This window comes from Zeus faber (assembly GCF_960531495.2).
Source record: "Zeus faber genome assembly, chromosome: 15".
In the NCBI taxonomy this organism is placed as follows: domain Eukaryota; kingdom Metazoa; phylum Chordata; class Actinopteri; order Zeiformes; family Zeidae; genus Zeus; species Zeus faber.
In genome coordinates, this window is record NC_137194.1 from 19093672 (window position 1) to 19119211 (window position 25540).

The following is a 25540-nucleotide window of genomic DNA, read 5'->3' on the forward strand; positions in this document are numbered from 1 at the left end:
TAACAGAGAATACACATATTATTCACCACCCCACCAAAGCTTCTCTAGAATTGACTTTTTCTTGATAAGGAACTCTGTTATGTCCAAAATCACGAATCCTGAAATCCACCCTATTGTAATCTCCGATCACGGGCCGATTAGTTTCAACCTCATAAATGAAACCAACTGGAACCCTTCCGGCAGGTGGCGCTTTAAAACCTCACTTTTGACAGGTAAAGAATTTAACCATTTATTTTCCAGAGAATGGACTTCCTTCATTTAACTGAATGACTCTACAGAAATATCACCATCCTTATTCTGGGAAACAGCTAAGGTAGCTCTAAGAGGTAGTATTATTTAATTCTCAACTCACAAGAAAAACAAAGGAGAAGAATGCCAAAATAAACTAGAACAACGATTAAAAGACTTGCACTCCCAACAAGCCCACTCACCCACTGAGGAAATTTGAAATGAGATCCGGAAAATTACATCTCAACTTGATAATATCACCCATCAAAAGACACAATTCCTCATGTAACGAACAAGAGTGAATTATTTTGAATTCAGTGACAAATCAGGTACATTTCTTGCCAATCAATTGAGACGCGATAGAGGAGAAAAAACACTTATTACACCCATCAAAGATCCACAGCGTAGGATAACATACAAGACATCAATAAAATATTCAGAGACTTTTATAATAAGCAATATCACTCAGATAATGAATCAAATATATCAAACATTAACTCATTCCTCGATGATATCGACCTCCCTAAACTTTCCACAGAGCAGGCTACCACATTAGATCAACCGCTGACTCTATAAGAACTCAAGAAAGCTCTCTTCTCTATGCCAGAGATAAAGTCAACCTCACCATGCCTCCGCACAAGAATACTGCTCTCATTTTGGTTTTGCTCAAACCCAACAAGGACCCAACCCTCACGTTCAGTTACCCATAAGGGGTAACTGAACCCTGGGACTGGGTTATGCTCCTCGGGTCCGGGCATGGGGGTTGCTCAGCGGGCTTCTGGCTTCTCTGGGGGTCCGGGGGTCTTCTGTGGCTGTGGGGCGGGGTGCTCAGAGCTTTCATGTGGCCGTGAGGTGTCCTTGGAGGGCCACGTGCGCAGTTGCTGTTCCAGATTTGCTGGACATAATTAACTCTGTTTTTCGATACATGTTGTCGTGTGTGTTATTGTTTGTTTCAGTGTTGGTGTTTTTCCATGTGGATGTTGTTGTTTGGTTCTTTGTTTACTTGTCTGACCCCTGGTGATTCTCGCCCTCTTGGAGTAGTGATTAGTTGTTTATAGACCCAAACATGGTCAAATAGTTTACCAAAGAGGGGGATTGGTGCCGGTTCTGTATAACAAAAAACTGTGCTCTTGTTATCCTACAGTTCGTCCACAGAACAGAGTTATTGAATTAGTTCTTGATGATTAAAACATTTATAAAGAGTGTAATTGCAGGTTGAGAACTTGAACTCCACTTGCCGACTAACTCTGTCCTAGATGCAATGACATACAAATACTCTGTGTTGTATGCCCAGCATGATGACAGCACAGGAAAAATAATTAATAAATAAAATTTTAAAAATTTAATAATTTGCCTTTTACTACCAGCGTTCCCCTCTGGCAAAAAATAGCATCCGTTTTTTGGGGTTATTTTGGTGAGTAACTTCTAAGTAGTGTAATATGTAACTTATTGTTTATTATTCTAAAGTCTTGTCTTGCAAACGCTCTTAACTGTTTAGGTGTGTTGTTTAAATACCACCTCATATTTTTGTTATTATTTATCATTTTTAATATTCATATAAAATTTACTTATTTAGAAAGAAGTGTTTTTCTTTACAAATCAAGACTCAATAGTCTAATCGAAAAATCGAATCAAACCTTAAAATTGAAGGACAAATTGAATGGTGGATTTGGAGAATCGTGACACCCCTAAAATCGACTCAAATCGCAAAAATGTTGCGTTTGGCAACCATTTTCAAATGTCACATACTAGATTTCATGTAAATCACAAATAAATAACCGGGCACTGAATCGGACTGTTGTTAATGAATATTAAGAAATAATCTTCACCGATACAATAAATAACATAAGAAATGTCAGCCTAAAATATCTAGTGTCCACCATTGATGTTTGGTTTGTTTTTCACTATCAAATAGCAATGCTAAAATTCACCAAGCGCTAAATGTCGACCTTGAATGGTTTCTGAATGCCTAGTGTGCCTGCGGCGCCTCCTGGTGGTGGGGAGCAGCTGAGCACGTCCCGGGTGATTACGTTGCGCTGCAGCGGGGATCCGAGGTCGCGTCGGTCGTACTCCTCTACTCCCCACGCAGAGCAACGCCCACACCCACTCTCCCTGCTGATTCTCCATTCCACTCTCTGGAACTGGGAATCCATTTACTCCTCCCCTCCTCCTCCTCCTTCCCCTCCTCCTTCACATGAGACCTGCTGTGTCAAAATGATTCGGTGCAAACTAATCGCATGCACATTTTGATAATTAAAGTACTTACTAGTAGTAGTATTGTATTATCATAGAAAGAAAAGAAAAGAAGAGGAAGAAAGGGGCTGAATTACGATCTCTCCACCTCGCCTACCTTACGGACTACTAACAGTACTAGTAGTAGTATAGTAGACAGTATCGAACTTACTTTTTATAGTAAATATTCCGATCTCTAAGGTTCATTATGAGTGATGGTTGTATACTGTATGGTCTATAAGTGGTATAGTGGAGGGTCCCACCCAGCAAATGATGAATCGTCAAATTTCACCATTAGAGAATATACATAAATGACCTATGATCCTATGATAATACAATAATGACCTATGAGCGTATGATAATGTCACTGTTATCTCCATAGTATAGTATCTATAGTATAGACAGGTATTACAATTTTGACTCACATCTAACAATAAAGATCTTCACAGATTAGGGCCCCACAGAGAGAATCTTATAAAGTGGCTTATTACTAGTTATTTTATGCATTAGAAAATGATTTATAATAAGAGGAAGTGACTTAAAAGGAGAATATTTTCAGGAATACAATATAATTCCAACATTTACAACTGCATTGGTTAATTCTTAGTAAATTAAAAAAAAAAAGTATTTATAACCTAGTTAAACGTTTGATAACAATTAACTCTTATATCAACTTTCTTTAGTTAACACAACTTTACTATAACACTAAAAATCAGTATCTCCATGCAAGAGTGATTTGCCAAAAATATTTCCTGAATTTCCCCCCTGGGATTAGTAAGGTGTTCTCTTATTTTATCTTAGATGGATGATCCCACTCTCTAAGCCAACAGGATGTACGCGAAAATCAAAGTTGTTTTTCTTTTGAGAGAGAACCACCGCGGTTCAAGAGAGATTTAAGCATTAAGTAGTGAAGTGTTATAGTTCTCATTTCGATGTAGTCTTCAGCTGAGCTAATCCTGTTATCCGCTGTATATCAAAACAAGCATCAGCGATGAGGAGTTGAGGATAAACACAATCAGCTCCGGCATCGCTCAGTATCGCTGTCAGCACCCCGCTGCTCTGCCCCTGGAGCAGCAGCAGCACGGACGAGGGTACAGGACATAACACCAGGGATGTAGGTCACTGTGCCAGGAAACATGTGTTTGTAACTAAATACTGGAACGACGTGAGGTTTTGGATAGAAAGATAGAAAAATAGAAAAATAGAAAGAAAGAAAGACAGACAGACAGACAGACAGACAGACAGACAGACAGACAGACAGACAGACAGATAGATAGATAGATAGATAGATAGATAGATAGATAGATAATATATTAATGGAATAAAAACATATATTCAACGTAAAAATTTACAAATAAACAATAAAATAACCCTAAAAAACAGACAACAGGCAAAAGAGGTGAACCTAAAAATAAACCAATGAACAATTGAATTTAAGTTTCAGTTTAATAGTTTAATTTAATTTATTTAATCTAGTTAATAAGTGAGTGTAGGGTACAGATTACATTTCTTATAATTTGAATTTGTGGTGAATTAAATGAAGAAAGGAAAGGAAACACTCTGCTATCCATCCATTCATCTACCCACGCATCCATCAATCCACCCATCTATCTGTCCGCCCATCCATCCACCCAAAAATCTACCCATCCACCCACACATGCATCCATCAATTCCTTCCATGTGCTTTACCCACTTTTATCCCATACAGCCAACATTATACTTATTTCTATTTCATACAGATAATGTGATCCAGATAATGGTACCTTCCAAAGTCTAATTGATGGACTTCAAATGAAAATGTAAAAACTGAACAACTAAACTAAACAAATAAAAACTCACCGTCCTCCCGAGACTTCTGGATGAAGGCGTCCACGCCGCTCTCTCCGTAGTTTCCCTCCGAGGCGACGGTGGAGACGTAGTTCCAGCGCATAGCCTTGACAATGTCCACCATGGCCTGGGCCTGGTAGGTGTCCGGAGGCACCACCCGCGAGAAGAAATCGTAGCGAGTGTTGTCGCTCAGCTCCGGGGCGGTGGAGGCGTAGCTGACCTGAGGGATCTGGGAAGGGGATGGAGACATGGTTTGAGCAGATCGCCAGGTGGGGCGTGAAAATGTTTCAAATTCCACCTCAAGTACATAAACCATGGGAATGAGCTCTTGTGTTGCAAGATCAAAATTGCAAGGCTGTACTAATTAATCTAATTTTTTCAGTTTCTGTCAGAGGAGCTGCTCTGTGTCCATTAGAACTAGTGAGAACTATTAGCGGTGACGTAAGGTTCGACTCAGCAAAAAGTCGTTAAAATTTTTTAAATTTCCCTTTGTTTGATTGATGGTTTGGTTGGTTTAATGCACGGTGACCTGATTAACCCTGTTTTTCCCAATACATTTTATCGTCCGATGTTTATTTGTCTTGTTAGTTATTCACCAAAAATTGTTCAACAAAGAGGGGGATTGGTGGAGGTTCTGTATAACAACAAGCTGTGCTCTTGTCATCCTACAGGACAGAGTTATTGCAGCAGTTCTTGATGATTAGAGAATTAAGAGCTGCAATGCAGGTTGACAACTTGAACTGCACTTACAGACTAACTCTGTCCTAGATGAGATAGCACAAATACTCTGTGTTGTATGCCCAGCATGCTGACAGCAAAGGTTAAAAAAATAATAATAATTTAAAAAAAAAAATAATAATAATAATAATAATAGTAATATTTCACGGTGAGCGAGGGAGGACTTCGTGTGAATGATAAACAAGACTCTGGTCACCCAGAGACTCTGGGTCATGAATGGAATTCTCACGGGAATCATTTCATTCTGTCCAAATTATTCATTTGGTGGAGTTCAGAGTCAGTCATTCAATGTGAATTATGCCAAATACCCCAACGTTGTTTGCCTCGGACTTTAACTTAGTCCTTGGCCAACTCTTTTGCCGGAGTGACTCCCGACTCCTGAGTCATTTACAAGATTTGTTAGCTCCCAACCAGTCGTTTGCCAGTCTTGCGTAAGTATCTATTAGTAGGACATTGTGAAAGGTTCTAAGTGTTTGCGATGTGGATTCAAATCAAGCCTTAGATCACACTTACACCTTGGTATGAGTGTGATCTACTGTATGTGTCTCATTTACATAATCAGAATGACAGCCAGACAAAGATCAATCTTCAACGTCTCATCATCTCGACTTCCCATTAGTAATTGATATTTTTTTGTTGTTTTCCCTCTATGGTTGGCACAGTTCCACCTGAAACAGTTAAAATGATAACCATCTGTCGGTGTGTTCACGACTGACTCACGCTTGACTGTGGTTCAAGAGCTACGCGGTAAAAAAACAAGTGTGGAAAAAAAAGTTTTAACAAACACCCAGTGTTCCTATCACCCACAGTACAGAGAGTTATTCTCGTATTCTGGAACAGAAACATAATTCAAAGCAGAACTACGTGACTTTTTTGTATTTGGGATTTGCCGCGCCTACAGTTTCTGAGTGCAATCGCACTTTTACACCACCGTCATAAAGCTCGGTTTACCCGACAAATTTGAACCTTATCGGTCCCGTTTCAATAACAGTCTATGTTAAAAATGCAAATATAATGTACACCTACATGTAGGTTACAGCGTCCCTCGCACGGACCTTGCCGCTTCAGCGAGCACTCAGTCCACGGAAAGTTTATAATTTAACTTTCTTTTATACATTTTATCAGGCAAAAAAAATGGCAATTACCGGAGCCAAACATCAAGTCAGTGTAGTGCTGACAGGCGGAACACACTTTTCCCTCAGTTTTGTACCCTAACATCTAAGTTACAAAGTGCAAGATCAAGCGTCCGGGGGGGTGGTTGGGAATGAAAGAGGCCCCATTCTCCATATTACAAGTCAGTAAACCATCAAAATGATTTTGAAGCTGTTATTTTAGGGTAAAAAATGGTTGGGTTGGGGTTAGGGTTTAGAGCTAATACTTCAAGCAAAGTGAATAAAAAGTCAACGCAACTGTCGCTTGGAAAGATATCTTTTAAATTAAGGACTTGTCAGTCAATTCTTCAATTTTGCTAAATTGATAGAATGCGTTTCAACACATAAATGAACGTTGAAAGGGATAAGCCCCTCGCAGGGCCAGCTCTAGCCATTTTGGTGCCCTGGGTGAGATTAGGATTTAGTGCCCCCCCCCCCCACACACACACACACCACCACCAGCGCATTACCCCAACAGTGCTGCCTCATCACACCACTCATTCTACAGTAAAAATATGAACATTACATTGAACACCACAAGGGTTTCAAGACAAAAATATTAATTTTTATTTTTATTAATTAAAATTACTTTTCAAACTAATTAATAACATATTGAAGAATAAATAATTTCTTAAATATTACCAACTACAGCAAACAGCAAATATTGCCAGTTTTTAGCAAAAAACCAAAACATTTGAAGGCTGTATATAAGAGCTTCCACGTGGCCAGTGATCAATCATCCAATCTGTCCTTTTACTTTTTGGTGTCGCTTTTCAAGACAGCGTTTTCTGGTTTGTGCACCGGAACCGAGCGAGCGTTCCGACAGGTAGCGTGCCCGGCGCACTGAGATGCAGGTCTCCTATCTGGACAGCGCGCACCTGCGAGAGGGAATTACTGAGAGAAGTCCCGAAACGCACAGGGCAATGCTCCAAAATAATGTTTTATTGCTTTGAAACCCGGTGTTTCCTACACTGAGGCGGCTGGGATCTCGAGGGCGGATGGACGCGTCCGCTCCGACAGTTGCGGGTCAGCTGAAAAATTGTGAGCAACAGGGGTGCAAAGTGTGTTTCTTTCTTTCTTTCGATTTCTTTCTGCTCCACCAGAAACATCTCTCAATGCACAGTATGGTGCAGAGATTATTTTTCACAACATCTTGGTTCTTATAGCAACTTAGTTAAAATCGCCTTAGTATTGCCGTGGGAAAAAAAAACGATCGTCAATCATCCCTTCAATCATCGATATTTACCTTTATTATATATATATATATATATATATATATATATATATATATATATATATATATATATATATATATATATAATTTTCCAAATCCAAAATGTACAACAGCTGTAATCACAACATCTGACACATTGCAGTCTGTCTGTGGATAATACACAGTGTTGGGTTTAAGGGCTATTATTTTTAAGGGCTTTTATTATTGTGAAGTTGTTTCTTAGGAATGTGTTACACTGGTTTGTATCCACACCGTATTATGCACAAAGCATAATAATACATAACATTAAGAACGTGTAAAACACACAATCATTTCAATAATTCACACAGGGGGAAATATGCTAATTTTTGCAATTGGATTTAGAAATTCCAAGTGATAAATATACTGTAAGACAGGGTGAGGTATAGTGTTATACAGTCATATTTAACTTAAAATAAATTTCTGTACCGTGTTTTTGTACCAAGAAGCAGCTTTTAACTGGTGTCAGTTTCCGTGCGGAGCAGGAAAGAAGACTGACAGCATCAGCGGATGATGACCCAAGTGGAAATGTGGAGCATCTCATGTTAATGTGCATAGAACAGCATCAAGTTGCCTCCAGCACACGCATATTTAAAAATATGAATATGCCAGATAAGAGTGACCAGCATGGGAAAATGACATGGGAAGGAAAATAGGCGACAAACCATAAGCACATGGGCTGTCTGCTTGCACCAATGCTGTATGTGAGTTAATTTAACCATAATGTGTTCTTTAACAAACATCTTAAACATCGTCTTGCGGCTTTCTATGTGTCATATCCCACGCAGCATCGAACATGTCAATCCAGAGTAGTTTTGTTAAGTCTGTTACCTTTAAAAGCAGATAATGGCCACAAAAGATCTGCGTGTGTGCGTGCGTGCGTGCGCGTTCTAATAGGATATTTGTGCGACGGTCGATGTCGGCCAATGGCTCGGACAGGAACAACGCGCGATGTGCAGCCGGCATCCCATAATCCCTAATTCCGACATTGTTTTTGCACACGGTCCGCCGGGGAGAGGTCTGGACCTTCATTCCGCTGTACGTTCCACGCTTCACAATTCCACTGTTTTTTTTTTTTTTGGGACGCTTTCTTCCTCTTCCTCACAGAGCTTTGATGCTATGAAGAGGTTCCTGTTCCTATAGCGACTGAATATCATTTGCATGTTTTTGCAAAAGGTGTGTGGCTGATGAGTTCTGGTGGCGAACGCTTCACGTTCCGTCGGTTTGAGCAGTGGAACTATGTGTTTTGATCTTTTCTTTATTACAGTAAAGACCTTGTGATTCGTTTAAGGGAAACGCTGGTCATAAACACAGTAACACAGAGTGTCGTTGAGTTCGGATAATTACGTCGGCAGCGCTGACTCGTGTTCCTGGAAGCCGCTTGTTCGTTTCCCTGTTGGCGTTCAGACTTTGGGCTCTGGCATTTATTTTATTTGTTGCTCCCCGTCGTCGCTGCAGCAGCCGAACCGACGCGCCTCTCTTCCCCGGCGTTTGTGACACGGGGGCGCGCACCCCTTCAAAACGTACAGTAAGGCTTCCCGAGACGCGTGAATGGCGCAGTTGAACAAAAACGTCGACGATTCAGTCCTGAGCATCAAGACACCCCTTTGTGACTCAGAGCCCGGAAGCGCCCGCCCACCCCCCCGCTGGCCCACTGCTCGCTGTTTATTGGAAGTTTATTAATATGCACGTGTCGCGTCGGATGAATGGTTGTCGAGATAATCGAAGGACAAGACAGGCAGACGGACGGACGGACAGACAGACAGACAGACAGACAGATTCCTGCCTTTACAGTAAGATAGAGTTAGATGTGAACCACATCCTTTTGAGTGCACTAGTACGATATAACAAGTCAGGTGATAATGTACAACCAGCCAGTCGTAGGGTGACCAGTATCACCTGACGAACATGAAAATTGGCAGAATTTCTCGGAAACACTTCCGTTAGAGTGTGTGTGGCACGGTGGCGCAGTGCAGTGCATTGCACTGCTGCCTCACAGCAAGACGGCCCTGGGTTCGATTCCCGACTGGGGCGCTGTTGGCACCGTGCTCCAGGAGTTTATCTCCCAAATAGGAGCCTTTCTGTGTGGTTTCCTCCATCTAACATCAGTAAGGACCCCCACCAAAAACATGCACGCATCACCAGCGAGGGACACCCCGGGCGCGTTGACGAATGCTGCCTACTGCTCCTGGCTGCCCCCCCGGAGGAAGGACAAGCCAGGATGTGAAAAATGCAGAGGCCACATTTCAGTGGCCACCACCCCCCAAAAAAAAGCGTGTGTGTATATATATGCATACGTTGTAGTGGGGTCATGTGACAAATAAAAATTCTTAATATAACTATAGTGCAGCACTATCAAAAGTATACTCTTCACACACCATTCAATACCCTTTACTAATAATGATTTAATTTTTTTCCCCACAATCTTGCCATCGCCTGTACCCCCTGCCGCCCCGCGCGCAGGAAGAACATACATTTGGAGTATGAAAAGGCACCGGTCTGGATCTGTCACAGCTCATCTCTTCCCGGCGAGCCGCCCACCAGGATACGCTCTGCTCCCAGGGACTCATCTCCACTCAGATAGCTGATATCACACAGGATTCCTGCCGACATCCACAACCACGGCACCTCGCCCGGCTCCCCCATCGCTCACAACCGAATAATGACTCCCCCCGAAACGCCCACCCACTCAACCGGAGCACCCAGCACACGCCAAATGACGCCATTTTGCCTGAAAAATAAAAACACATATTCAAATAGAATTTAACTGCGTGAAGTTCCCTTCTAGTTAGTGTTTAGATTTATTGTACATTGCCGACATTTTTATTTCTAGTTTATTTTTCTAGGGTTATTTTTGATTGTTTTCTTTTTATTTTTTTGGGGGGGGGGGTATATATTTATTTGTCCTTCACCATTAGGTTTATTGTACATTACACATTTGTACTGTTCATTGTTTATTTTTAGGTTCATTTTTCTGATTTGTAAAGTATATTTTTATTATTATTATTATTAGTAGTAGTAGTAGTAGTAGTAGTAGTAGTAGTATTGTTATTTGTATTGTTATTGTTATTATTATTATTACTATTATTTATTTTTGGTATACATGGCAAATACGGTATCTTTTTATGTTTTTTTCTTCTTTATTTATTTATTTTTATGATTTATTGTATATTGCTTTATTCTTTGAATATGGCAATATACAATATATACAGTTCTTACATTTAATACATTTTTTATTTATTTTTTCTATGATAAAAAAGTATCTATCTACTGTGTCTATCTATCTATCCATCTATCTATCTATCTATCTATCTATCTATCTATCTATGTATCTATCTATCTATCTATCTATCTATCTATCTATCTATCTATCTATCTATCTATCTATCTGTCTGTCTGTCTGTCTGTCTATCTATCTATCTATCTGTCTGTCTGTCTGTCTATCTATCTATCTATCTATCTGTCTGTTTGTCTATCTATCTATCTATCTATCTGTCTGTCTGTCTGTCTGTCTGTCTGTCTGTCTGTCTATTTATCTATCTATCTATCTGTCTGTCTGTCTGTCTGTCTGTCTGTCTGTCTGCCTGCCTGCCTTTCTGTCTGTCTGTCTGTCTGTCTATCTATCTATCTATCTATCTATCTATCTATCTATCTATCTATCTATCTCTCTCTCTACCTATCTAGTTTACACCCATGATATCAACGCAAAATATCACATAGCGGGACTGTAAATATTGTTTTCATTCTGTACATGTCATGTATGGTGTTGCTATCTTCTCCAAACGACGCCGTATCTGCCCCTAGCAGCTTCAGTGAGTCTTGTCTTTTTTGCACCCGAGGGGGACTTTCCACCACTGTAAAGATCACACCATTTCAGCGTTTCTGTCAAGAGGCGGGTAAAGCAAAAGCTTATCGCGTTTGTTGTGTTTACGAGATTTCCGTGGTCCTCGCCGGAGTCGCTGCGATGGTGGCTGGATTGTGTTCCTCGCTCTAACAATAATAGAACACGGCCTCCTCTTTGCTTGAGACGAGAAATTAGATTTCCCAAGGTTCCCCCTCGACCCAGAGAGCAGAGGTTTAGGGGAAAATACACAGTGAGTTGTTGTTGTTGTTGTTGTTGTTGTTGTTGTTGTGCGGGAAAGAAGAGATCTTGGCTCCAGAAGAAAAACGGTATACATGAACAAGACCTCATCGATCATTATGTGTGTATATACTGTATATATACTATATATATATATATATATATCTTCTCAGAGACTGTATATATATATATATATATATATATTCACACAGTATATATATACTGTATATATCATATACATCTTCTCAGAAACTGTATATATACCATATATATACGGTATATATACAGTTTATATACATTATATATTTTATATATACATTATATATATGCATTACAGTACAGTATATATCATATACAGTATATGTTCTCAGATACAGTATACTGTATATACTGTAAATATACTGTATACATACATATCTTCTATTTGTGTGTGTGTATATATATATATATATATATATATATATATGTCTTCTCAGACTCTAAGTCTAGGGCTCTAAATCGAAGGCTGAACACCGAGCCGTATCCACTTAATTGCAAATGAACAAATGGAAAATACGGTTAATTGCGGTGATGTGAGTTCCAAGCAGGACGCAGATTCTTTGATGCAGATTTAATGTTCAAATCGGTCGCTTAAAAAATGTAAAAATTCAATGAGTTCATTTGGCTCAGCATCGGAGCGGGGAGAAATGACGCTCATTAAAAAAACACCACCAACAAAAGAACACAGCACGGAAATGACATACACCTGCACTGCGCATCAGAGGAAGCAAAGGAAAATCAACAGGGCTGGAAAGAAATGCCTCGACTTTTTCTGGGAAACAACATTTAAGAGACTGAGGAGTATTTTCAAACGGGATGAGTACATGAAGGAATGAAGGGCGGCGTCAGGTTGGCGCTTTAATCAGCCCTAATGCAGCTCGTAGCAGAAGAGAATGTACAACACTGGACATTTTATCTCATGTGAAATATGTCAAATGTACAAACAATCAATCAATACTCTGCCCAGTTACCACCAGCTCTCTGCAGACGGTAATATTTTCATTCTAACTGCATGTGGCTATTGGCGCTGGTGTTTCTTGATTGGACTTGTTTTTTGCAACATGGCTCATTTGCATACAAAGGGGCCAATTTTGTACCAAATGCCAGCATAACACGTCATTTAAATACGCGCAAATAGCACAGCCGCACTGAGATGCCATTTGAGTGCAGCGCAGTTCGGGGTGCATTTCACCATTTTGCGGGTGCTTTGTGAATTAGACACTTTCTTTTTCTGTTGTTGGTGCCGGCTTCTGGCACCGAGTAGTCAGATTCAATTAAGAAGCCGCCGAGGAGAAGCCGCCGCTGGGCACGAGCCAATGTCTTCTCCAGCTTTATGCTGATGTACAATAAGAGAGGAATGAGGATTGCCTCAGAAATTGTGATGTCTTTCAAAACTCCACTCTGAGATATCACCAATTGTTTCCTTTCTAAGAAGGCTGGCTGCGGGGAAGTATCTCTTCAATGGGGCTGATCAACTACCTTCTAGTTTTATATTATCAGTCACTGTTACATACGTCGGTGGAAGGCTCCATTCTGATTGGTCAATAGCAGCAGTCAACAGTCAGTTATTTGTGAATTTTGTCGCTGGTCTGGTTTGTTAATAATGACCGTTGTCATGGGCAACCACATCTCTGGCCGGTTTCGTGTCCCTTGATCGTATCACGCCACCTACTGTACATGCTACTTGCTAATGCTAACTTTAGCCAGCGGCAACATCATGTGAATCTACACAGAAACTACAATGGAAGAATTGGTAGTCTTCCATTGTCATAAGTAGATGTTTCATAGTAATTGCTAATACCATATTTCCTCAAATAGTGACCCCGGCCTTTATTTACCTCAACTGCAGAGGGTACCAGGCCCTTATTGGAAGCAGGATTATATTAGAGGCATGCATTTATATCTAATTCCCTCTGGTTGATAAGTATATTTAATCATAATTTAGTAAGAATTTTAGTGCTAGTGCCCTAAAGTGTATGAAAGTAAATGTATGAAAGTATGTATATGTAAGTGACGAATAAAAATCTTGAATCTTGAATCTTGAATCTAAAAGTTACACTTGAGGTGGTAGCCGACGGGAGAATGAGAGTTTTTGACAGAGTTTGCCTTGAACGCACCACTTACTTCTTGTCGCGCTGGAGAGCGAGCGCGCGCAGAGCGGAGCATTTGCGCCAAGAGGCGATCAGCGATCTGCTACGCAGCAGCAGGAAATGGAGTAAACTAAATACATCGCCAATAAAAACACACTGTTTTTATTGGCTTTGTTTGGGAGCGGAGCACCGTACCTGAACAGCGCTGCGGCTCCGATCAGTTTTTCCTGAGGTCTGTATTTGAGGCAGGCTTTTATTTGTTCGTGTAGACCAAGCCCCCAGCATTTATTAGAGCCCTGGTTTTTATTTGACTACCGATTTATGTTTGAGGAAATACGGTATCTATACCACCATGTCTCCGACAAAGCCCGGCATGACATGAAAATAGTGACTCATAATCCATCAAATGATATTCTTCTAATTCCATGGTGTGATTTTCTTTCCCTGTTTGGTTCTGCTTACGCAACAGCAAGTCATTTACATGTTTTGATTGGGTTCTGATTCTTATCTGGTATCAAAGCTTGCAAAAAAAAAAAAAAAAAAAAGATTTGAATCGGAAACCATTTATACTGGAAATAAATACGAAGTTGGATAGAAAATATATTTTCTCTCTTATTTTTTTTTACATGAACTAAAAGCCATAACAACCTTTTCTTGAATCCAGAGCACAAAATAACATTAAATATCATATCCAACAGCATGATATTCAGCTATTCAGCATGCTTTCTTTAATGCCTTAATATAATTTTTAGTTTTAATCGCATTGTTCATGTCAACATATGAACTAACTAAATAATGTACCATGTACTGTGACCTATATTAAAGGAATCTACTCGAGTAGGGAAGGATGTGCAGACGCTACCTGAGGCTGTTGATTTTGATTTATGGAGGAGAGATTATTTTTAGAAAGAAAGAAAGGTATATGTATATATATATATATATATATATATATAAATCTCAAATAATAAAAATAATAAAGAAAAAAAGAATGGAAATAAAAAGAAAAGACAGATTGTGGCTAATTAATCCTAATTAATGAATGTATTAGTGTTTCAAGGTTCTCATCTCATGGTAGGGCAAATAAGAATTATATTATAGTACAAATGCACTGCAAAAGAACACGTAACCAATGACAACGTGATTTTATGATGCATGGGTTCAAATGGGATTGAGTGCTTTACGTATAGTTAACCACTGGGCTCATGTGTTTTAGGGCTTTGTGAGATTGCACATAAAAGATAATCACCCCCATCGTCATTACAGTAAATCACCCCAAAACTTTAGCAGATTCAATAGAAGAGACAAATTAATACACACCCAACAATACCAGTACACGCTATTCACACCTGTATAGTGACTGATTAAAAAATGTACTGTAGCAAGAAAGGCTAAAAATAAAGCGTTACGTCTTGGTGTCGGCGTGCTTCCCGCTTGCCGCTTGGTGTGACAGCCCTGTTCTCCTGGTGTGGTGGACCATGACAGATGTTCCAGCATATGTTGCCCAAGTGTCTTATTAATCAAGACTTCCTCCAGGTCCCCCCAAACAACGTCTGATTCACTAATTCATCAAATGCTGTTTTTGTGACCAAACACCAACATGTTTAGGAACTTTTACCTTTTTTTTTGTTTTTTTTTTCACAACACTAAAGGCATTACGTGCAGCCAGACAGTCATTATCAACCACACACACAGGGTGATCAGGGTCTTTTATCACTCCAAAGAGGGTTATTTGAGGATAATGACCATTTAACTGGACATTATACAGTGATTTGTAATTATTTTCTGACAAGTATGCCTAACGTAAGAACTTCCGCCAAAGAAAACAAACCAGAGCGACGTAGCCAAATATGCGCCCAATAATTAAAAAAAAGTTCACCCTGTATGACTAACGGTAGAACCACACCGGGCGCCTTGGTGCAGCGTACGAACGCGGGGAGGGGCCTGTTTTTTTTTTACCGGCTACTACTTGAAAACAACGGCGACCACAGAGTAATAGTGTAATAAATTTTAACATAACATAATACACAGACTGGACTGGCTGATATTTTCAAGTCTCTGATCCACACGAGGACAGGGGCTTCAGGGGGAGGATTTCAAAATAGCTCTTGGTGGATTCCACACACTCCGCTAGCAGCACTGTCCGATCTGGCTTCCGAAGCAGCACGTCCACGCCTTGCGTTGGAAACAAGAAGGGACGGAAATGAAGAGCAGGTATTAACAGAGAAGGGCTGAAATTCCTGTCGAGCGGCACTAACGGGTGGATGTGACGACGAGCGCATCGCTGCCACAGCTTCCCCCGGAAAGACTGATCCAGGAAAGAAAAAGAGTTTCTCAGTGAAGGCCGTGCGTTGGCCTTGGCAATGTAATTGGATTGCTCGCACAGAGGCAACATTTATAAAATGTGGACGCTTTATCTCGAGAATGGAAAGATCCAACAACGGCGTGAATGGAGCTGCGGCTGAACGGCCAAGGTCTGGATTCATGCAGAGATCCCTTGAACAAGACCTCACGCCTCTAATGTCAATTAAAAGACGTGAAGTCTATCGGCCTTTCATATCCGCTTAAAATCCATAAGCGCAGGCTGATTGAACACCGCCGTTGAAAGAATCGAGGACCGGATTGATGAACTGGACCTGGCAACGTGCGGCAGAGCAAGGACTGAAATCTCCTGTGACATGAACTGGACGTGACGTAGAACAGGCACACATCACACGGCAATATCTAGGCCGACGGCTGTTCGATTTCAGCCCATTAGCGCACAATTAGAAAGCTCATTTCTCATAGTTTGCGCCGCCTGCGACACGGAGAGGATCCCCGCGGATCAATGGAATGTGCCGAGGTCCTTGGCACTTCCTGTTCGTCCCTCCACCCTGAAAACGACCCCTCGCCACGCCCTACATGGCTATTCTGTTTCTGAATCGGCGGCAAAATCATTCAATTGTGCGCCGACAACTGTGATTAATTATCTAATTAGGGATTTAAATTACTGCTGGCTTTACACGCGCAAACGATCTCGGGCAAAAAGGTTGACTTTTATTTTTTTATTTTAGATTTGAACTAATGACACGGCGATGAATGATTAATGAATCGCCTCAGGGACAGTAATGTGTCTGACGACCAGCAAAGCCGACGGAGATAATAAAACTATTAAAAGAGCAATTAGCGCTTGGACGTGGCCACTGCTGTTCTCCAGGTAAACCGCTGAACGAACTCCGCTTAGTCAATTAGCACTGGAATCATAGTGCTTCCGTGGTCGCAAGCAACACAGAACGGCTCGAGCGTCCAGTATTGTTTCGCGGACCTCCAACAACAACATTAATACCACATAGCACTATGAAACGCCTTGGGGGATCAGCACTTAAAACCTACATGAGTTCTCCTCCGTGCAAAACATCTCCTGACCGCCGCGCCGGCTATTCCCCAGGCTACGGCCATTTTCTAGCGGATCGTCAACAAAATGGTCGCCGGGGGAGTTATGGGTGTGAGATGCTCCTATGAGATCCCAAACAGTTAATATTTCCTGAAGGAGATTCAACTTGAGTTTTTAATAGTTTGTGCATTGGAGTCGACACTAAACCAATGTCTTATCGGAACTGGATGATTCTGTGCTCTCGAATGCATTCATATAATACACAGTATTTGCTTCACGGCTCTGTGGAATGCTTGATTTTGATGGGTCAGTGGTGGTAAACAGCGGTCAGTTATTTCTGAATAATGACCGCTGCCAAGGGCTAGCGCTTCTCCGCCTGGTTTTAAATCCTTCTTATCGCTCTGCCTACATGCTACTGCTAACAATAACTAGCACTGACGCTTGTAATTATGTGAGGCTACATAGAAACTACAATGGAAGACATGAATGCAGATATGTCCAATATGTGTAAGTAAAAAAAAACAAAAAAAACCTCAGATCACCCTGTGGAGGTCGGATATCTCTTACATATTTAATATATATACGATATTATAAAACCCAACATCTGCAACACATGGTTATTCAAATGTATGGTACGTTTAGTCAAAATTAGTCTAAAGTCTTGATTTCCAAGTAGGATAGTTGTTTTTCGTCCAATATATCTTCTCTCTCTCTTGACCATTCCCAATTTGAGACAGATATTGCACCAAAACCTTCCGCCAACCACATGGTGTGAATTCACTGAAACCAATTTCATAACTCTATTTTCACCCATGTGGGGGGAAAATGCCATGTATTTGAAAAAAAAAAAAAAAAAAAAAACTTTTCAATTATTTCGGAATTTCAGAAATTTCACACGATTGCTCTCTAACCCAACAGAGTTCTTCGAATTGATGAATTTCTGTCCCTACAGCCAGAACCTGAATGCATAGCACACAATCGTATAACCGCAGAACATCCAACAAGATTTTTCTGAAAAATCAGTGAAGAAATGCAACCAAATCAACACCTGATGTTGATATGGAAATACAATTCCCAATAATAAATACTTCAAATGCAAATTTTTCCTCAGGAAATACTTTAAAGGGGAAGGGAACGTTGATAGTTTGACACTGAAGTTGAAGTTGTGTGACATTTGTCTCTATTTTCATACTACACATTCACACATACACACATCATTTGTGTCTCAAATCTGACCTCATAGAGTTCCACTGAATTCATAGTTCAGGACATCACAAAATAACTTTTCACTTGAAATACATTCAACCAGGAGTTGAGACAAAGTGCTTGAATTAATTTTATCTATATCAATCTCCAGTGCATTGATTAAAAAATTTGGACAAGTGGTCCAGAACTACTGGCCCCTGAGGAGCTTCTTCCTGAATCAGTCTCTAATCAGCGTCTTCCTCTGATACCGCGTCCCAAATCTTTCCTCTCCTCTGTTCCCTCATTACCACTCATCAGAAAGTTACTGCAGACCAAGAAGGACTGGTTGGGATCAAATGGGAAAAGTAGGACATCGAATCAGCTCCCAGATTAAAAAGGAGGTGTTCACTAATTAATAATGTGGTTTGGGATTTAAAAAAAAAGCCTCGGGAACCTTATATTCAACATGTGTTATGATGGATGTATGGATGGTGGATGGATGATGGAATGATGGATGGATGATGGATGGATGGATGGATGGATGGATGGATGATGGATGGATGTATGTGTGTGTGTGTGTGTGTGTGTGTGTGTGTGTGTCTGTGTGTGTCTGTGTGTGTCTGTGTCTGTGTGTTTGACTGCTTTGTCAGAAAGCTGTGTCTACACATAAACGTCGGGATTGTGTAGTCCAACACATCGGACATGCTTCAATATTGGGACACGCCCCTGTATTCCCAGGATGGGGTGAAAATGTGGTTAGCTGAGGTGCTACAGTGGCACTTGAAAAAATAAAAACATTTATTAGGTGTTTTTATTTATTATCATTATTATGAGTATTATGAATATTATTATGAGTATAATAATAATAATAATAATAATAATAATAATAATTATTATTATTATTATTATTATTATTATTATTATTATTGTTGTTGTTGTTATTATAATTAGTCATAGTAGTAGTGCTATTGCTCGTTATTTTTATTTTATGCATTTCTTTTTTTATTGTTTTTCATTTGTTTTAATTTCATTATTATTATTATCTGTTTGATTACCTTTCATTCATGCAAAGCACTTTTAGCTTCAGTTTTAAGAATAGAATAGAAGAATAAAGAATAAAGAATATTATTAGTGGTAGTACTGTAGTAGTGTCATTATTAGCGTCAATACACTTTTTACTGGCAAGGAGTGACATTTATAGACAGATATTTTGGATTCAAAAGGCAGATACAGTGAATTCTAAAGTGAGGTTTTGTTTGCATGACCAATGTTGGGAAAAATACAATACAATAATTATTTTTAACATAATATGCATTTTTGTATTTTTTTGTCCCTGTCGCACAATTAATTACCTCATTACCTGAGGATTGTAAACCCTGTAAAAACATTATATTGCCTATAATAACAGACTATAATCATACCGTGTCAAGTCTTACCTACTCCTATCCTCCTCCCAAAACACGCTCTGTTTTGCTGTTATGTTATTTGGCTGAAACCCCACTTGCCATATTGGCACAGGTCGATGAATCCAGTGATATGTATTATTACTTCTCCAGCGTATACTCAAGTGTCCACCATTTTAAAGAAGTCACACTTTGTGCCAGAACTCATCTACTGGAAGTGCAGTTAATAAACCATCAGTCACAACTATTTCCCGGGGAAAGAAAATGTCTCCTAATGGGGGCTGAAAGGATTCATTCCAGACGCGGTTAAAAGCTCAAACTGCGAGTCGTCCCTACAGTGCCAACACTCCTCCGCTATCAGCGACGTGACGAGCACCATTTCGGTCACGCTCAGTCGGACATATTCTAATAAGGAGGCATCACCAGGGGACGCCAGAGCCGAAAAGTGACCTTCAAGGCTAAAAGGAAGACAACAAAGTTTGAAAGGTAATGTTGTCTAACGTGTTAATGTTTCGGATAATGGCAACAAGTAAGCGATCATGTGCAGCCAGTCGGTCATTATTGCAAAATAATAGGGGTGTCACCATTCTCCAAATCCACGATTCGATTCTCGATTTGAACATATGTATTTTTTTCAGCACTGACGGCTATGCCATTGTTAGATTATCAAGTCTTGATTTGTAAAGAAAAACACACCTAGACTTCAAAACTCACTCAAAAAGCACGTTGTCGAAACGTTTAATACTTATTGTACAAAAGAAGGCGTCACAAACGTTGACTCAATTGGTTCCATAATTCCTGTTGAACTCAAAAGATATCGAAAAAAACAACCTAAAAGTTACAGGGAATAGCAATAAAGTCAAAATTGTCATTGAACCACAGATGGCATCGAACCTCATAGGACCATGGTCTCTGCACCCGAAATACCGTGGCGTTCAAACCTGCACCGAAAAAATGAACTTTGTTGTAGAGAAAATATATGAAATTAACTTTCATTTTCTACAATTCAATTTCTACACTGTAATATTAAGATTCAGTGAGAACTAGAATTTCTTAAATAAAAATGTAAATATACATATTTTATTTATGGCTTCATCATAGATTTACTCATAATATTTAAATGTTTAATAGTCACTGCACATAAACCTAAAAATACTAAGTTCATTTAATCTAAAAGTGTAGCGTGTTTGAATCCTTGCATCTCCGTGGAGCCACAATAAGACGCAAACCAAAGGCAAATTACACTCAGCAGCAAGAATTTACCAGCGTGTTTGTGCTGTCATATCATGAGCCGGGTATCTTTTGTGAATCGGACGCTGAGACGGCGCAGGTAGCGGGGCATGTGCAATTCATGGTGCTATCAATCCTTTGTGAATTCTCCCCCGAGTCTTCTGTAACATTTCTGTACGATAGCCCAAACTTTGCTCCAATCCAGCCGAGCACGCAGAACTGTGTATGGTACTTTACCAATTCAGGCTTTCTTTTTTCCTATTTTATCTGTGTGAGAACAGGGGCCTGTACTACGAAGCAAGTTCCATATACCCAGGATATATTTTCTTAAGCTGGCTTCACTAAGCATAACAACCACAATAACGCCTAAGTCACCACAATGGTTATCAACTCATTAAGTCAACCCAGGTTTTGCTTATCTAGCTATGAACGCCTTCACGTAAAAGGGGCATTGTTTGCAGCATATGACCAATCGCAAACCTTGACAAGTCTACCAGGGCCGCATATCTTACACAAAATGAGAAAACTATAATATTAAACAAATATGAAGGATTTAAAAATATAATCTAGGCTAAAATTAACACAGTTGCTGCTGACAAAGGCAGGAACGAAAGCTGGCAACACAATTTGCAGACAGTGTGAATGCGTACGTTAATAGGCTTATCAATATTACTGGCAATCCGTGTATCATTCCATCATTTCATATCCGATTTAGAAACCAAAATCAGAAAACCAATAACGGGCTGTTTTGATTTTGTTCTGAGATTTAAAAAAAAATGAACATGAGAAAAGAATATATTTGTTTTTATCATTTAATATTTCCAATTAGGTGCGCCCGGGGCCCAGGGGACCAGGATCCCACCTCGATCCTTCACTTTCATTGTGGGTTGAAAGGGTCTCTGAAGGGGTTTCATTGTGGGCGCAGGGGTCTCACGAAACCTCGGGGGCTTCGTGAGACCCTGACCCATGCGTGCGTTAGCCCCTGCGCTGAGGAGGGGGGGTGGCTGCGCCTTCCCCGTCCACCTCCCTCGTCCCCCCCGGTGAGTGAGGTGGAAGTGGATCGAGGTGGGATCCCGGCCCCCCGGGGCCCGGGTGCGCCAAAGCAGAAATATTAAATGATGAAAACAAAAATTTCATTTTCCCATGTTCTATTTTTAATTTCAGAGCAAAATGGGACGAAAAAACGCCCATGATTGGTTTTCTGGTTTTGGATTCTAAATTGGATATGAAATGATCGAATGATACACAGATTAATGCCCCATCATTAAGGCACGAGTAGATATGACTATAATTACAATTGTGTATTCCATAAAATGAATGTGTTGCTTCGATGTATTCTCGTGGCTTGCAAGACAATTCCAGCCTTATCCTTTCAGCTGCAACCCTGGCAGTGTCTTGGGAGCAAATAAAGAACAAATATAAAAACATAATTCAAGCCGGTAAATAGGGTAACTTGCAAATCTTAAAAGGCTTTAGTGCTTTAATCAGTCTGTTTTAGGACAAGAATTTATATTTTTCATAAAAATACTCGCCAGGGAAAGCCAAAGGGCATTGTCGGTCTAAACACCCTTGCTTTCCTAAGAGACCCTCTCACTATATGTGAGCCGAGGTCCACGGGATCTTCAAGGAACGGTGAAGCCATTTTCCAAAGGGAATTGATCGGTCAGTAGGTGGTGCTTTCAATACGTGTTGATTCCTTATCTCCCACATAACCCGCTCCGGAGCAGGGGAGGTGCCCAGCGGAAGTTAGCATGGCGACGTACCCCTTTAAAAAAGTGAACCACCGTCATGACACTGAAAAGCCAGGGTTTAACCTTTAACTTGCCCCGCAAACTCTGAATCCTGCTTCGTAGTACGGGCCCCTGGGAGCGCAGTTTGAGTTATTGCAGTGAAACGCTGGGGGAAAAGTACTCCGCCAAGCGTCGTCCTCTAAACCACCACTTTAGGTAGTGAAATAATAATCCTGTTTCGTTTGTTTTTCTTTAACACGGCGGCACCCTGAAACCTTTTGAAATGGCGGGAATTGCCACGACGGTATAACCAACAAGATTATGCAACAATGACAAGGACAACGAGCCCTCATCCACTTTGTACATGGAACAACATTACTGCACGGCCTCAAAAAGCATCCGTATGGAGACGATGACCGCTAGGCTGCTGGTGCACACAAATGTACAGAAATCACCGGATACGAAGTTTACATGAATCTTTTTATTCCTGTGGGACATTTTGGAAACAGCAAACAAAATATTGGAGTGATGTTGAGCTCGGCGCATTTTGGCAGAGGGCTCTGGCCACAAAGCCCGGAGCCGTGTTCCAGCACTGCAGAGGGATGTGTTTACGTTGCGGTTTGACTGTGTTCCTTCCTTTTGACTCCCTATTTACGAAGGAATGAGCGAGTGAGCGAGTGAGCGAGTGAACGGGTGAAGGAAGGAAGGAAGGAAGGAAGGAAGGAAGTCTTTAGTCGGGGGAATGAGGGAGATGAAGTAGGACGATTCTCTGCTTAATCCCCTCCGGCACCCAAGTCTTTCACTAATACAGCTACTGTTGCTGTTATTTTCTCTCCAAACGCCAAGCAGAGGACGATTTCATTTCCAGGATGAAAAGACATTTTCTGCGAAGGATTTAATATCAGTCACAATGGCAACGTCTACATTTTTTATCACGGGGTAATAATATTCCAAATATTCCACCCAATGTTTGTGCTGAGATATTACGGAGCGCCAGCCCCCGTCTCCATTGTTGCTCCCCATGCGGTTGGAATTCATTCATCTCTGGATGTGTCGTCTAAGTGTTACTTAGAACTAAACAAGCCCAAGTGCGTCTTTAAACATTTTATTTTTTCTCCCAGGCTCCCAGGTTTACTGAACAAATCTGACATTCGCAAAGTTACACAAATACACCTGCTCTTGTTCATGCTTTGCTATTGGGTCAGCAATAGAAAACAACAACGCAACAATAGAAAGTGGAAACTATTATTATGAGAATATTTTCAGGAAAACTTGCTAAATGGCTATCAGTGGAGGTATTAATATTATGTTGAGTTCAGCTCGGTGGAATACTCAATTCTGATTGGCAAATAGTGGCAATCAGATGTCAGTTATCTCTGAATAATGGCCGCTGTCTGTTCATAATGACCATTGTCACAGGCAACCAATTCCCTACCTGGATACACATCCCTCATATCAGAAGTACAGGCTAATGCTAATGCTGACATTAGCTAGCAGTGACATAGAAGTTACAATTAAAGTCTAATGAAAAGTCCATTTCACATTTAACAGTGAGTAGCTTTGTAATATGTAGGGTGTTATAAAATAATTTAAAATTAATATCAATGCCTTCTTTGACGTAGCAAGTAAGGTGGGGAGGGTCAGCACTGGCAAACAGCAGGGGACGCAGCTGCAGAAGATTGAGGTAATTTGTCTTGAAAAGCTGCTGTGGCTCTGTCTCTCTCTCTCCCTCTCTCTCTCTCATAAATAAACACCCAGCAACGCTGATTTCCTTCGAACCTGTCTCCTGGTCCATCTCTCTACTCCACAACTACAAGAGACTTGTGACAATAACATAACTCTTTTCAGCAATACACAGACCCTGGACACCGTGTGGGGGATATTTTCGATGACTGGTTGGCTGCATTAACACTTACATAACGTCCAACTGTGAACCCACTGATCCTCTGCTGCAGCGGTTTTCAACTGGTGTTCACTCGACTTTCGCAAGGCAAAGCAATGAGCAAAGCCTTTCAGAGTTTTACATACTTTTGTTATTTTCCTGATGTAATCATGCCTATTTGCATTTTATTGCTGTCTGGATAAAAACAGTATTTTGGAAGCTCACGGAAATGAAGTTTCCATTGTTTCAATGGCGTCTTATTTAATTGGGTCAGTAGCCCTTATTACGCTTATTTCTTTTTTGATTTTGTGTTTAAAACATGCATGGGAGCTGTGTGGGCTTACCGCACTAGTTTTTTCTGTGGAACACATTAGAATGGTTCTAATGGTTTTGTTTGGGTCATGAATTAATGACCAAGGACGAATGCGGAGCCACTGCTCTGTAACCTGTTTACAAGTTTTCCCCTGGAAGAGAAGACTACGATCCTATTAGAAGAGAAAAAAATAATGTATGGGCTGTATACTTAAGGCATAAGCTGAATACATCTCTTTTCTCCACCCCCAAATACCTTACTGGCAATGGGATTCATTGAAGGGCAAACAAAGTCTTTTGAACGTCAAACACCTAATTTCCTGCATTCTGGTGAATTATTATGCATCAATGTGTGCCTTTTCAGCATCAATTAATGGTGGAAATGTATTTATTTATGGAAAGGAAAACACAAAATTCAGTCACCAGGCAAATTCAGGGGCAAATGTACGTGTTTTAAATATTGAGGGGGCCTTATGCCCTACCCCCCCTGAAATCTACACCTATGGTCACAACAGGGGTTTTTAATACAAAGTAACATGGAGGGAAGAGGGGAGGCGGGTGAGGAACACCCTGCGAACCAACCACTATCTGTTTGTTTATTCAGCGGAGCCAGGACCCGGAACCTCGGGGCGATTCTCCTCTTGCACAAATATTGAACAGAATGATGTCAGAATGCATTCCCATCCTTTCTGTGGCTCAGCAGTGAAATGAATATGCAGGTTTTTATGAATGGATTTCTTAGGTGAGGATTGAAGTGGTAGGGGAGCGTCTACAAAATTGCGTTTTACAT

At 40.5% G+C, this 25540-nt stretch overlaps 1 protein-coding gene across 1 annotated transcript in view; it reads right to left on the minus strand.

Annotated features, from left to right (window-relative positions):
• The window catches only part of LOC307241111 (metabotropic glutamate receptor 4-like), a gene marked incomplete at its 3' end in the record, with an annotated part of 141841 nt that overhangs the window by 68907 nt on the left and 47394 nt on the right, over window positions 1-25540 (minus strand). The window contains exon 2 of the mRNA XM_080015117.1: window positions 4300-4516. Coding sequence (XP_079871243.1) covers window positions 4300-4516 — 217 coding nt within the window. The remainder of the gene's footprint in view (window positions 1-4299; window positions 4517-25540) is intronic.